The sequence below is a fragment of the Lepidochelys kempii genome, chromosome 2, assembly GCF_965140265.1.
Source record: "Lepidochelys kempii isolate rLepKem1 chromosome 2, rLepKem1.hap2, whole genome shotgun sequence".
NCBI classification, from domain to species: Eukaryota; Metazoa; Chordata; order Testudines; family Cheloniidae; genus Lepidochelys; species Lepidochelys kempii.
The window spans coordinates 68,872,524-68,887,971 of record NC_133257.1 but is presented as its reverse complement, the minus strand read 5'-3'; the positions used below and the strand labels follow the sequence as shown (position 1 = coordinate 68,887,971).

The 15,448-nt window shown below is 40.7% G+C and overlaps 1 protein-coding gene across 1 annotated transcript in view; it reads right to left on the bottom strand.

Annotated features, from left to right (window-relative positions):
* LOC140906701 (DGAT1/2-independent enzyme synthesizing storage lipids-like) overlaps positions 1–15,448 on the bottom strand; it is a 65,513-nt gene that overhangs the window by 12,199 nt on the left and 37,866 nt on the right. Inside the window, exons 4-6 of the mRNA XM_073331145.1 lie at positions 11,079–11,272; positions 5,498–5,558; positions 4,670–4,809 (exon numbers count right to left, since the gene is read on the bottom strand). Of these exons, the coding sequence (XP_073187246.1) occupies positions 4,670–4,809; positions 5,498–5,558; positions 11,079–11,272 (395 nt within the window). The remainder of the gene's footprint in view (positions 1–4,669; positions 4,810–5,497; positions 5,559–11,078; positions 11,273–15,448) is intronic.

Sequence of the window (15,448 nt, the reverse complement as noted above, 5' to 3'; positions counted from 1 at the left end):
GCTGTGCCTCAGAATCCACGTGGGTCTCCAGGAGGAAGTATTTGTATGAACTGCTTTGTCAATATTAACTTAGCCAGCTGGGTTCCCATCTGCTGCCATGGCTGTAATCACCAATATTCCTTCTGTCTTTGGGTCATCACCCATGGTCAGGCTCCCTGGAGATATGTTTCCATCTAGAAGTGGTGGCAGATAATTCAGGATGGCTGCTTTAAACAGTTTGTAATTCATTGCAGACACAGGGTCAAGCCCTCAGTAGACTGCCTGGACTGGGCCAGGCTGGTAAGGGGCCAACATCAGAAACCACTGAGGCTACTGCCACCTGTTCAAAAGTAGTCAGGAAGGCTTCAGAGTGGCTGTCAGGCCCTGTTTTAGCCAGTTTTACAGATACAGGTGTGGGCAGAGGCCCTAGGCTCACAGCTCCTGCTACCAGACCACTAGATATCCCAAGAGGCTGTAGATTCATCAGCAACTCTTGGTCAAGGTTCTGTTGTAATTCTTTCTGCTGTGTTGCCATTTCATGCAATAGCTGTTGCTGTTGACCCCCTGTAGCTGTTGCTGTGTGGCCAACTGTTGCAAATTATTTTGCTGAAACTGCTCTTGCTGGGTTGCCCACTGTTGCTGCTCTTCAGCAGTCACTTGCACCATTGTTCTGGATCCATACTACTTGGGTTAAGTGTCACTCACGCTTGTGGGGTTTTACCAGTTCATTCTAATTTATCGTTGTATCAGAGAGCAACTGCCCATGTTCTCCTATTTGTCATAGGGGAACTTAAGGTGCTTCCTTTGTCCCCAGTGGCTCTCTTTCAGCAGGAGTTACTATAGAGTTGGTCTGAAGATGTGCTGTGTTTCTCTGGCTACAAGTATCAGGGAGACAGTTAAAGTTGAACAGTCTTACAGCCCAAAAACAGACAGGGTTGACCTCCCTCTTCTTGTGAAGCAAACAGGTCAACAACTCCTGAGCTAGGGCTGGGTTCTCTAGTCTCTTGTCAGGATATTGGACCCAGGCTAAGCTTCTTGGGCTGTACAAAAACAAAGTAAAGAAGGTCCCCCTACTTATCCATAGGCAGAGGATCTTCACCAGCTTTCCTAGCCAACAATCCCTGTATTGTGTGGAGTCAAGGAGCTCTGTGATCTAGCTCTGTGTCCCTCTGAGTGCTGCCTATCACTGAGATTGGCTCATAGATTTACAGAGATTAAGGTCAGAGGGGACCATTATGATCATCTAGTCTGGCCGCCTGCACACTGCAGGCCACAGAACCTCGCCCACCCACTCCTGTAATAGACCCAAAAACTCTGGCTGAGTTACTGAAGTCATCAAATCATGATTTAAAGACTTCTATTACAGGCTCCTTCTTTTTAAGGAGCTGCCATTCTCCAGGTGCAGCAGATCTCACAAGTACGCTGGATTGGACCTGATTGTGCCCATAAGCCCTCGTTAACCCCTTCCTGACTGGGGTGGGAAGCTGTTCCACCACAGAACCTAAGACAGATATTTTCACTTAGATCAAAATAAAAGGAAACATATTCAAGATACCTAAAATCAAGATCCTCTGTGCCACACAACAACTTTTCCACCATAAATATGGTAAAAGACTAGGGTCCCCAAAGTTATTCATAAGGTAAGTGACATCTTAATAGAGAATTTGTTTTATGGACCACCTTCCCCTTCTGCGATGATCCAAATACTATCCCTGTGGCAACTAACCTGATTACTTACATGCAAAAAGTAACTTCAGGGAGGTATTTCAGCCTCTTTGAGGGAGTGTATTTGCCCTGAGTTAGCAGTCTTCACAATTTAGGAGTGATTCTATAAACTCAGCTGCTGTTGGACATCATATGACAGCAGTAACCCAGAGAGACGAGATCGGTGACATATCATCTTTTATTGACCCAACTTCTTTTTGTGAGAGACAAGCTATCACACTTATACAGAGCTCTTCTTCCAGTCTGGGAAACTTAATCAGAGTGTCACAGCTAAAAACAGGGTGGAACAGATCATTTAACAAAAGTAGTAAACACATATTTCAAGGGACCATTCAAGGTGAAGTGGTCCATTAACAGCCCTCTAGTCATAGGGAGGAAAGGAAGGATGAGGGGGGAAAGCAGCTGAGGGTGGGGAGTTATTAGTGTGTTATAGATTGGATTTATGGCTCATTACAACAATCTTTCTAATCAATCCATGATTTTTAGTGTCTAGCAAAGTTATGAACTGAAGCTCCCAGCCTTGTCTTTTGAAAGTATTGTGCAGGCTTCCTTTGAGGATGAGGACTAATAGGTCAAATATAGAGGGATCACTCTGTAAAAAGTAAAGGGGGACTTGTGGCACATTAGAGATTAACAAATTTATTTGAGCATAAGCTTTCGTGAGCTACAGCTCACTTCATTGGATGCATTCAGTGGAAAATACAGTGGGGAGATTTATATACACAGAGAACATGAAACAATGGGTGTTACCATACACACTGTAACAAGAGTGATCAGGTAAGGTGAGCTATTACCAGCAGGAGAGCAGCGAGGTGGGGAGGAACCTTTTGTAGTGATAATCAAGGTGTGCCATTTCCGCAGTTGACAAGAACATCCGAGGAACAGTGGGGAGAGGGAATAAACATGAGGAAATAATTTACTTTGTGTAATGACCCATCCACTCCCAGTCTTTATTCAAGCCTAAATTAATTGTATCCAGTTTGCAAATTAATTCCAATTCAGCAGTCTCTCGTTGGAGTCTGTTTTTGAAGTTTTTTTGTTATAGAATTGCCACTTTTGGTAATCGAGTGACCAAAGAGATTGAAGTGTTCTCCGACTGGTTTTTGAATGTTATAATTCTTGACATCTGATTTGTGTCCATTTATTCTTTTAAGTGGCGACCTATCCTTGCAACAAAGCCCGTTGCCAACTGTGTCCACATATCTATTCAGGGGACACCATCATAGGGCCTAATCACATCAGCCACACTATCAGAGGCTCATTCACCTGCACATCTACCAATGTGATATATGCCATCATGTGCCAGCAATCCCCTCTGCCATGTACATTGGTCAAACTGGACAGTCTCTACGTAAAAGAATAAATGGACACAAATCAGATGTCAAGAATTATAGCTGAATTGGAATTAATTTGCAAACTGGATACAATTAACTTAGGCATGAATAAAGACTGGGAGTGGATGGGTCATTACACAAAGTAAATCTATTTCCTCATGTTTATTCCCCCCCACCACTGTTCCTCAGACATTCTTGTCAACTGCGGAAATGGCCCACCTTGATTATCACTACAAAAGGTTCCTCCCCACCCCCCGCTCTCCTGCTGGTAATAGCTCACCTTACCTGATCACTCTCGTTACAGTGTGTATGGTAACACCCATTGTTTCATGTTCTGTGTATATAAATCTCCCCACTGTATTTTCCACTGAATGCATCCGATGAAGTGAGCTATAGCTCACGAAAGCTTATGCGCAAATAAATTTGTTAGTCTCTAAGGTGCCATAAGTCCTCCTTTTCTTTTTGCGGATACAGACTAACACAGCTGCTACTCTGAAACCTTTGTAAAAAGTGTTCACCCTCAGGTGAACCCAGCAGTAATCCAGTCAACTTTTTACCTTTTTTGTCTGGCTAGAAACTTGTCCTTTGCAGACCTCTCCACCATCATTTACACATTTGTTACCTTAATATTAAACTATAGCAATGTGCTCTAAATAGAGTTATGTATTTAAGGCATTTAGAGAGTAACACTGGGGCAGAACACAGCAGCTGTCTCAGAGAAGCATTTTTCTGGGAACTCATGACATAAATGCTCTGGGATCTGCACTGGCTGTGTAATAGTGCTATCTAACTCCAGGTCGAGTTTAAGGTTTTGGTTATGACTTAGGAAGCCTTAAATAGCCTGTGACCTACCTAGCTGAGGGATTGCCTCTCTCCAGAGGCACACAAGCTGAATCCCCTTCACCATAAGGCAGAGAGTTGTGGATAACAGGATGCTCTTTGTGAGGGCTCTAAGACTCTAGAACTTGTTCTCCATCAGTCAAAAATAGCACAGATTTGGTGACCTAGGCATACTGCCAGACATCTGTTAGATGGCGTTTTTGGAGAGGGCTGGCTGAAATATACTGTCTAGAACTATGAATGTGTGGAAAGCTCTTTTGTGGGTGGTGGAAGGCAGATTTTCTCTCTGAATGATTGTTTTAATGCTGCTGGGGGTTTGTTGTAATATTAATTATGTGTTAGGGCACTAGAGCCTTGCATGCACATTTGTAAAAGTTATTTATTTACTTCCATTTAAATAATGTATTTTATCACAGCCAGGACCTTGTGATCATCCAACTCTTCACAGACTAACAAGTGATCCACAGAACACAGTCCAGAAACCTCTGGTGTAAAGTATCGAGGGAGAGGGCCAGGGAGGATAGTAATGAGACAGAACAATGCACGAATCTGCAGAGGAATCTAACAGTGCAAAATAATGTTGTCTGGACTGGAGAAAATGATATTTCAGACAGAGATATGTTATTGAATAACAGTACACTATTTAAGATGGCCAATGTACTGTAAGAAAGTTTTACTTCATGAGAAACCAGTAGTCATGGAATTTGATGTTAAATATTTCACACCTAACTAACATCATTTAAACTAAGACTGTAGGTTCCTTGAAGTTTCAAAGAGAAGAGCCAACTTACCTTTTCAACTAGTTCTGTAGCTGTTATATTTGGATCATAGGGAATGGGATCTCCAATATATGTGCGAAGTTTGACTGGGAACCCTCCATATAGAGGAACGAATGGCAATCGAAAACGTTCATCCAACCACCTAATAAACCCTGTGAATTATAAAAAAAAGGGGGGAGATTACATTTTGAGACATAGTAGATAAGCTTAGAAGCTAGCAGAGTCCCTGAATGCATCCAATGAAGTGAGCTGTAGCTCACGAAAGCTTATGCTCAAATAAATTTGTTAGTCTCTAAGATGCCACAAGTACTCCTTTTCTTTTTGTGGATACAGACTAACACGGCTGCTACTCTGAAACCTGAATCAAAATGGTGTCTGGATTGTAACTAACAAATCTTAAGTGATTTGGTTAAAGGCAACATGAAGGTCAAACAATATTCAGGGCCCATAATCTTGAAAATAATAATCTACTCTTCCATTACCTCATGCATACCAATTACCAGTTTAAGATGTGTCACCATGTAAAGCACAATTAATACCTACTCCAATAAGTACATATTAAGATTAGATAATCCAGAAGAGTTTACATCACAAGAAAGTTACCAGAGTTAAAAGAGAACAAAAGATTAGAAAGCGGCAAAGAGTCCTGTGGCACTTTATAGACTAACAGACGTATTGGAGCATAAGCTTTCGTGGGTGAATACCCACTTCGCTGGATGCATGCAAGATTAGAAAGAAATTCACAAGCTGAGTACTTCCCAGAAACAGTTGATTTTGAAAATATAAATAAAAAAACCTCTACGAACGAATTTGAAAAGATGCATATGAAGTAAATCTTACATGTTTTTCCAAGTGTTCTATAGCCTTCCCGAATATTCTGAGTAAACAAAGGGATGATGGGCTAAGAAATAAGGAAAAGAAGTGGTAAGACTATGGACAATAGTTCAGCCTTAGTTTTTTCTTTTAAATCTTGCATCATCTTTGAATAGAGTCATTCTGCATCTATATCATGTGGTTACAGGCCACTTTACCATCCCATTAAATCAAAATGAAACTGTTAATTTATCATGACTAGAAACTCAAAAAGAGTCACGTGTTTGTCAGGAGAAACTACAGCTACTTATGTACCAGGTGAGGATCCATTTTCTGAGGGTTCTTTGAACCTAAATCACATGTTTCCATTATCATCACGATGAACACCAAAACAACGCTGACAGATTAGTACTTAGAACAAGAAAAAATAATTCCACAGATATTAGAATTATCAGTTTCAGGAGTCCTGTTCAGCAGTTTTTTTTCAGTGCCTAAGAAGTTAGAATACTAGTGAGTTAGATAAAAAAGAATCCAGATATAGATATTATTTTGGTAACAAAATCTTGCAAGCAGATTCTAAAAATGCAGCAAAAGTCCTATATAAAACATACACAGATTATGCAATTTAAGAGTCTCATCTGTATTATGAAACTCTTGCAAATATTAGGAGAGGGGGCAAGAAGAAAGGATGACCTTGCCTAATTGAATGTTTGCTTTCTAATGCCTTTAATATTTAAAATAGTTTTAAGAAGTTGTAATTTTTCAGAAAATTATTTTTCTTTCAAAATATGATGCAAGTTATTGTCTCTCAGAAGCACACATTGAGATCATATCACCTCAAAGCAAATATCCTTCCTAAACCTTATGTTGTGACAGCTCCTTCATTATTATTATTACAGATTGAGCACCAACCACCCACCTGGGATGGTACAGAACTTTTTTTCCCCATCAGTTCCTATCCCAAGAGGTTTATCAGAGACATAAATTAGACCAGAGGTTCTGAAATTTTGTTATAGTGTAGACCACACTTTAACAGAGAATGTAGTTCTTGTGCAACATCCCTGTAACAGCCTACTATTGTACATTGTAAAACAAACATTCATTTGAAGAATTCTTCATTCTACTCCGCTGACATTTGATTCAAACTCTTTGTTTTTCATAATATTGAATTTAAATTCATATCTTTGCTTGACGCTAAAAATCATGGTCTTAATAAAGACACTGGATTTATGGTTTATAACAATCTGTAATCCACTAGCCCCCTTTTTGTCAACTGACTACAAGGATGTTAATGGGCCACTTCACCTTGAATGGTCCCTTAGATTAGCATGACCATGTTCTCTTCTAATTTAGCTATGACTCTCTAAGTACCTTTCCCAGACCTGAGGAAGAAGTCTGTATAGCTCAAAAGCTTGTCTCACCAACAGAAGTTGGTCTAATAAAAGATGATACTGCACCCACTTTACCAGTTCTGTGTGCCAGAGGTGATGAGTGAGGAGGCATGCGGGGTCATATGCCCCACCAGAGTTGCTGCTTGGCTTGTACTGAGCATGTTCACACAGACTGAGCATGCTCAGTAACATCTGCTGAAGCTGCCACCCTCACTCCATCCCCCGACGCTATTGGCAGGTACAGTTTGTCTCTGACCTGTGAAATGTGGTATAGGAAACTCTGATGTAGACAACAGTTCAAACACACAGACCACTGCAGAATCAGATACTCCATTTGGGATCACATAGGGCCCCCCGGGCATACATTGAAACTGTTTAATGGCTTAGCTACGTCCTAAACTGAAATCTTGGAGGAACACTGTTTGAAGCATACAAATTAAGTCTTTCCTCAATACTGTTCCTTTTCTAGGGGGAGATCCATTCTATTTCTTTTATATACAATAATCTGGTTTACAAAATATATCTTCTACTAAAGCTTCACACGGTTGTGGGATTACAATAGAGTAAATGTTTTAATGTAGGTTTTTATTTAAAAGGGTTCTGATTAGGGCTGTCAAGTGATTAAAAAATTAATTGTGATTAACCGCACGATTAAAAAAATTAATCATGATTAATCACATTAATAGCACTATTAAACAATAGAATAGCATTTATTTAAATATTTTGGATGTTTTCTACATTTTCAAATATATTGATTTCAAATACAACACAGAATACAAAGTGTACAGTGCTCACTTTATTTTTATTATAAATATTTGCACTGTAAAACACAAAAGAAATAGTATTTTTCAGTTCACCTAATACAAATACTTGTTCAGCCAATCGCTCAGACAAACTAGTTTGTTTACATTTGCAGGAGATAATGCTGCCAGCTTCTTGTTTACAATGTCACCTTGAAATCATAGAATCATAGAATATCAGGGTTGGAAGGGACCTCAGGAGGTCATCTAGTCCAACCCCCTGCTCAAAGCAGTACTGATCCCCGACTAAATCATCCCAGCCAGGGCTTTGTCAAGCCTGACCTTAAAAACTTCTAGGGAAGGAGATTCCACCACCTCCCTAGGTAACGCATTCCAGTGTTTCACCACCCTCATAGTGAAAAAGTTTTTCCTAATATCCAACCTAAATCTCCCCCACTGCAACTTGAGACCATTACTCCTTGTTCTGTCATCTGCTACCACTGAGAACAGTCTAGAGCCATCCTCTTTGGAACCCTCTTTCAGGTAGTTGAAAGCAGCTATCAAATCCCCCCTCATTCTTCTCTTCTGAAGACTAAACATCCCCAGTTCCCTCAGCCTCTCCTCATAACTCATGTGTTCCAGTCCCCTAATCATTTTTGTTGCCCTCCGCTGGACTCTTTCCAATTTTTCCACATCCTTCTTGTAGTGTGGGGCCCAAAACTGGACACAGTACTCCAAATGAGGCCTCACCAATGTCGAATAGAGGGGAACGATCACATCCCTCGATCTTCTGGCAGTACCCCTACTTATACATCCCAAAATGCCATTGGCCTTCTTGGCAACAAGGGCACACAGTTGACTCATATCCAACTTCTCGTCCACTGTAACCCCTAGGTCCTTTTCTGCAAAACTGGTGCCGAGCCATTCGGTCCCTAGTCTGTAGCGATGAATTGGATTCTTCTGTCCGAAGTGCAGGACTCTGCACTTGTCCTTGTTGAACCTCATCAGATTTCTTTTGGCCCAATCCTCCAATTTGTCTAGGTCCCTGTGTATCCTATCCCTACCCTCCAGCGAATCTACCACTCCTCCCAGTTTAGCGTCAGAAATGAGAACAGGTGTTCACATGGCACTCCTGTAGCCGGCGTCGTGAGATATTTATGTGCCAGATGTGCTAAAGCAGGGATGGCTAAACTTACTGGCTCTCCGAGCTGCATAAGACAAGCTTCAGAAGTTTGAGAGCCCGGGCACATCTGCCAGGAGATGGTGCACCCCACAGGGCTGAAGCTCCGAGGCCCCGCCTTCCTGCTGGACAGAAGCGCTTACTCCACCACCCCACTGCAAGGAAGAGGTCCTGAGCTCCCCCCTCCCAATCTGGTAGGTGCACAAGGGGGGGTTGCATGGCGGGCTTGTGAGCTGCACTTTAATGGTAAAAGAGCCACATGGGGCTCACGAGCCACAGTTTGGCCACCCCTCCACTAAAGAATCATATGTCCCTTCATGCTTCAAGCACCAGTCCAGAGGACATGCATCCATGCTGATGACAGGTTCTGCTCAATAACGATTCAAAGCAGTGCAGACTGACGCACATTCATTTTAATCATCTGAGTCAGATGCTACCAGCAGAAAGTTGATTTTCTTTTTTGGTGGCTCAGGTTCTGTAGTTTTCACATCAGAGTGTTGCTCTTTTAAGACTTCTAAAAGCATGCTCCACACCTCGTCCCTCTCAGAGTTTGGCAGGCATTTCAGATTCTTAAACCTTGGGTTGAGTGCAGTAGCTATCTCTAGAAATCTCACATTGGTACCTTCTTTGAGGCTTGTCAAATCTGCAGTGAAAGTGTTCTTAAAAGTAACAACATGTGCTGAGTCATCATCTGAGACTGCTATAACATGAAATATATGGCAGAATGTCGGTAAAACACAGAGCAGGAGACATTCAGTTCTCCCCCGAGGAGTTCAATAATGAATTTAATTAACGCATTTTTTTTTAACGAGCATCATCAGCACGGAAGCATGTCCTCTGGAATGGTGGCCAAAGCATGAAGAGGCATATGACTGTTTAGCATATCTGGCACATAAATACCTTGCAACGCCAGCTACAAAAGTGCCATGCAAATAAGGGCGCAGCTTTATCTCCCATAAATGTAAACAACTTGTTTGTCTTAGCAAGTGGCTGACCAATAAGTACAACTGAGTGGACTTGTAGACTCTGAAGTTTTACATTATTTTGCTTTTGAGTGCACATATGTAACCAAAAAAAATCTACATCTGTAAATTGCACTTTCACAATAGAGAGATTGCACTATGGTATTTGTATGAGGTGAATTGAAAAATATTATTTCTTTTGTTTTTTACAATTCAAATATTTGTAATAATAATATAAAGTGAGCACTGTACACTTTGTAAACGAAATCAGTATATCTGAAAATGTAGAAAAACATCCAAAAATATTTAATAAATGTCAGTTGGTATTCTATTGTTTAACAGTACGATTAAAACTGCAATTAATTGCGATTAATTTTTTTTAATTGCGTCAGTTAACTGCAATTAATTTACATCTCTAGAAGCAACACAATGGAATCCCTGTTTGCATACCAAGTCAACATAAGGATGTGACATTAACATGAAGTCAGCACACCAGGGAATAAACCTTGGAGGAAAAGAGAGGTCATCCATACTTGGGGGACAAACAATGGATTTGGAGGGATATAAGGAGAAGGAAAAAGGACACCACTTTTTCCTGCATCTGAGGATGTAATTGGGCAGTATGATTACATTCATGAAAATGAGATCCCAACCTGCCCTGGTTGGGAACACTGTAAAGGACATTTAGGTGAGAAATGACTGCTTTTCGACAGATGGTTAGCCTGTTAAAGTTAAGTTTAGTCTCTAGAAAGCATATAGGGATTTTCTTTTATATGTAACCTTTCTGTTTCCATCATTATCCTTACTCACTCTCCCTGAAATCTTAGCCTTTGATAGTAAATGTATGATTGTTTTCACTATAAATATATCTCGGTGCTGTGATATTATATGGGAGCCGATCCTCACATGAATCAAACAAGTTGGCATGTACGCTGTCCTCTTGAAGACAGCAAACCAGGTATTGCTGTTAATGGTTAGTTACAGGGGCTGGATATCACACGGGAATGCTTCAAAACAGCTCGGGAACTGGCATGCACCTACTATTAGCCTGCAAACCATAGTGAGGGCTCCCATTGCCTCAAGAAGACTGTTTGGGTGACTGACAGACTGGTGGTGTCAGGGATCTGAAACCCAGTTAAGCACAAGCAATTCTTTCTCTAGCTGGAGACAGGGAGGTAACAAGGTGACTCATATTCCTAGGCATCCTGAGAAAGTGTCAGACCAGGTCCTGTAGCTAGTCTTGCATCCTTTATGACTCAGGCACAGAGAGGGTCATATAACACAAAACAATCAATGGGTTACACATTTACATCACACACACAGGAGACCACTCACCACTTTTGCATCTATGGCCACTTGAGCAAAACCTTTACGATTACCCCACAAGACACCGTAGTTTTCATCACTAAAGAATGATTCTCGAGCTCCACCTGGTGCAACACCCAGTAAGTTGCCTTTCTTCAGAATTTCAACACATTGTTCTCTCCCCCCATTCACTGCAGTAAGCAGTTTAAGATATAGTTGTAGGCCTGCAATAAACATAACCAGTACAGATCATTATGGTACTTTAAACTCATTACGTAATTCATATTTTGAAAATTAAACCCAATCAAACACACACACATATCTTCAGCATTTTTTAATTGTGGCTACATATTACATATCTGAAAAAACTGGAGATGTCATAATCAGTATAATGAGCTCAATGGAGTAGAGTTCTGAAACAGAGCAATAAAGAGAGGCAGAGGCCAAATTATGTTTTATCTCAATCAGCTGGGATAAAGGAGAAATCAGTTAAGTGGGAAATAATCACTAGTAAATCAGAGTTAGTTGTTTTAGCAGGAACTACTTGGGATTACACCATAAACTATTACTGTTATCTACCTGTATAGTAACTACTATTATCTTAATTAAACATAATTAAATGTATAGGTAATAATTTACATTTATGAAATAGCGGAATTTTGAATTAGAAAATACAATGCACTAGAACATAACCCCACTGTTATAAGTTCACTTTTCAGTTTCTCAGTTTTCAGCCTTTGGAAGCCCAGCATATGAAGGAAGAGTTCTTAGGATGTTTAGTTATATCCTTAGCAATCCTCTTGTGCAATCTTTGTTTACTGTTTTGAGTTCCAGCTTAAATAAAGGGTTCTGTTCCTTGATGTGATGTGTTGGCTTCTTGACTGAAGAAGATTGATTATTCCTCTGTTACTTTCTGGCTTATAGTTCCTTTCCTCTCTGGCAATTTCTCTACTCCTGTCACATCACCTTAAGATTCTGTCTGGATGTTTTGTTTTAAAGTCCTTACTACTTTCTTACTTTTGCTACAGCTCACTTTTTCCATATTTCTTAAGTCTGTTTCTCTTTTATTACATCTTATTTTGTTCACATTTCATTCTTGCTTTACTTTTCTCAGAGTTTTCTAACAATGTTTTTCTAATAATTTCTTAGATTACTTAGAGACTCTTTAGCTATTTTTCCGCGTTTAGCTATACTGTTCTTCTTTTAACATTTCCTCTTTTCCCCTTATACCACTGTCTTTCCTTTTCCCAGGTCCTGTCCCTTTTGTGATTATCCCTACTTTCCTAGTATCTCTGTCTTTCCTGTCCCTCCTGAACGGGCCTTATTCCATTTCAGCTCTGTTCCTAGGACCGCTTCAATGACACACCTGAGCCACTGGAGTCCCATACACTTGTTACCCAGGGTTCTTTCAACCCAAAGCTCTTGGTAACTTTTACTCTGTGCGAGGTGGTGTCAGGAAATAAATCAGGGGAGACACAGCCGTCCGACCGATAGATGGCTGGCACAAACAGGACAACACAAGAGTGCTTTCACTTAAAGCTTAACTTTACTTAGTCTCAAGCACTTATACACACATATGCAACAGGTTAGTAAAACACCCCCAACCCTTGATAATTACCAAAGCTGAGTGTGGCTCTCGAGTGGCACAGCGGCAGCCAGTCTGCCAGTGGGGAACACAAGATGCATCCAGAGGGAGAGTCCAGTCCTGAAGAGTCCCACTACCTCAAACTTTTCCTACTTATTTATCAGGCTCCTTCTGATTATCGATTAACCAGGTGTGGGTTTTTGCGGCCTTGAGGCCCCAATAGACATTCCTGGGGCACATCCTGCTCTTCTAAAAAGCATGTATCAGCAACTTCAACACAATTCTTATCAGGAAGGACACGGGGTCAAGCTGCCCTCTCTGTGGCACCCAAAAAAACCCCCTCCCCTCCTGCCTGGGTTAAACTGACACTGCTGAATGGCCAATTTACAGCCTGCTGACTTGGCTGCTTTTAGCAATAAGCCATAGTGGTTTCAGGCACTTTACTGCTTTGCCAAAGTCTCCCCGTACACCCTGGCTCTCCACTTACTGCATCCCTTCTTTCCTGTCCTGGTTGCTGCCTTGCTCACTACTTGCCTCTCTCCCAGTGCTGGCCAACCTCCCTCCAGACTCCACCAGCTGTTTCTACCACTGTCTGTTTAGCCTGCTTGCAGCAGCACTCCAGGAAGGAAACTGCCACCTGCTCTTCCCCTCTTGTTTTTTTCTTTTCTATTTCCCCCCCCCCCCCCCCAAACCATCCCAGGCTCAAGGTCACCCTACTTCAACAGCCTCACAATAAATGGAGTTATCCAGACATAGAACAGACAAAGTAGATAGAATAAAACCAGGGAAGTTACTGCAGGGTGACATGACTGTGCTGAATGGTCTTTGTATTTTTCAGTCACTACTACCGCATCTGTTGATGGATACAAATTTAAGGCCAAATTCTGACTTTAGTGGTTGCAGAATTTGGTCCATAGTTTTTCTCACTTTTACATTAAAAACTTTGGAGACTTTGCCTGAGGCTCACTTGGAAATCAGAATTGTTTTATAAATTTACAGCTTGAAACTAAACAGCCCTTTCTTGTGTGCTCCTTTTGTTAGAAGACATTTTGACAACCAGCAGAATGCCTAATGTTTTTAGGCAATTGCCAGTAACTGGAATATCAGTTAATGTGCTCATTGCTAAAAGTAGCTAAGCTAGCCAGTAGGCCTTTGTAGCAGCCTTAGCATAACTAAATGAGCTGGAAGGTGGGAGCTGAGTGACCATGGGAGTTGGGCATGACCCTGCTTGCCTTCCTGTTTAAGCTTTCTTTGAAAGTGCTGAAATTGTATCTTTTAAAAAAACAGGAAGTCTAGAGATATCTTTGGACTGTTGTTGTGTGAAAGACAGCTGCAGGACTAACAGCTTAAAACGTGCTTGCTTAATGGTTTTTCTTTGATTGACATGTTGTTGATATAATTGTAGTAGTTACTAATCTAAAAGGGGTAGACAGGTCTGAGGAATTTGGATTTGACCTTCTGGACATCTCTTGGAATCCAAAGTGACAGGCATTCAACTGGCCACTTGAACTTTGTCATCTGACCACTCGAGACCCCTTCAGACCGTGGGTAACTATTATTTGGGGGCGCTTTAACATTTTGCATATCTTTGTGCTTGAGATCTAATAAAATAGTAATTTTGGATGAAAGCACTTTGGGTTTGTGCCAAACTTTAATCAGACGGATGCAGTGTGTCACCCATTGATTTGTTCTTGACACTATCTTGAAAGAGTACAGTTACTCCGAGCTTTGGTTTGAGAGAATCCTGGGTAACACCCTCACTTAATTTGAATGAGTTAAAAAAAGTCACAGTTGCTTACCCAGAATATATACACAACACCTGAAAATAAGCCTAACTTACCATTACCCTATTGAGAAGCTAAGAACTTTTGAGTGGGTTATAAACTATAACTTCTTGTAGTCTGAAGACAGGGGCAAAAAGTCACAACACAGGGAAACATGGTATATATCAGAATACCAAGAGACCAATACCAAGATTAAAAATGATCCAAATTGCTCCAATAACAAAATTATGTTAAGGATAGTAAGAATTTTTGACACTACAGATGTATATTAGAAAATTTTATTACCTTTTTTCTTTCTGAGTTCACAAATGTAGCTCTGAGATTTTGGGTTGCAAATGAAATAAAGATTACTAAAGTTCAGTTCCTCAAACTATTTTCAGTTGGTTTAAAGAAACTTCTTAGAAAGATGTTTAACTTTAATGAATACAAAAACTGAATCATCCACATTATGCTGAGCAGTATCGGAAGTGGGGATTATACTTTGAAACAGCCTCTAAGGAGAATAGCATAGACAAACAAACCACTAGCTCCTAGGTAAATTTGAATTGCATTAACAAACCTCCAGCTACCAGTGGAATAATGGTAGCCTAATTATGGTGGAAAATGACCAGAAATTTTTTTGAAGCATTAAACTTTAAAAGGTATGGTCATTCACCCATAAATTTACAGTAATAAAGAAATATACTATATAAAATAATTCCTTATACACCAAAGAAGTACAGTGAAGTAAGAAGCCAATCTCAGAAAGAAAGAAAGAAAACAGTTCTCCTCCCAGTGGCCTCTGCATATTACCACTTGTGAAATGTATCAGCCAAGCCACTCTGACAATGAAACCTAGCTAGCAGTGCTCAGAGCCCGCTTCAGTTGTCCTGAAAATTCTAGGGGCCAGGCTATACAAAGGGCCACAGCGATCCATAGCCACTCCAATTCCTTCCTGCGGCCTGCAATGATGGACTCTGAACCTTTCTGGACTTTTGCTCTGATCCTTTAAAAGCCCTCTAGTAGTTATGAAGTTAGAGTTAAGGATTGTA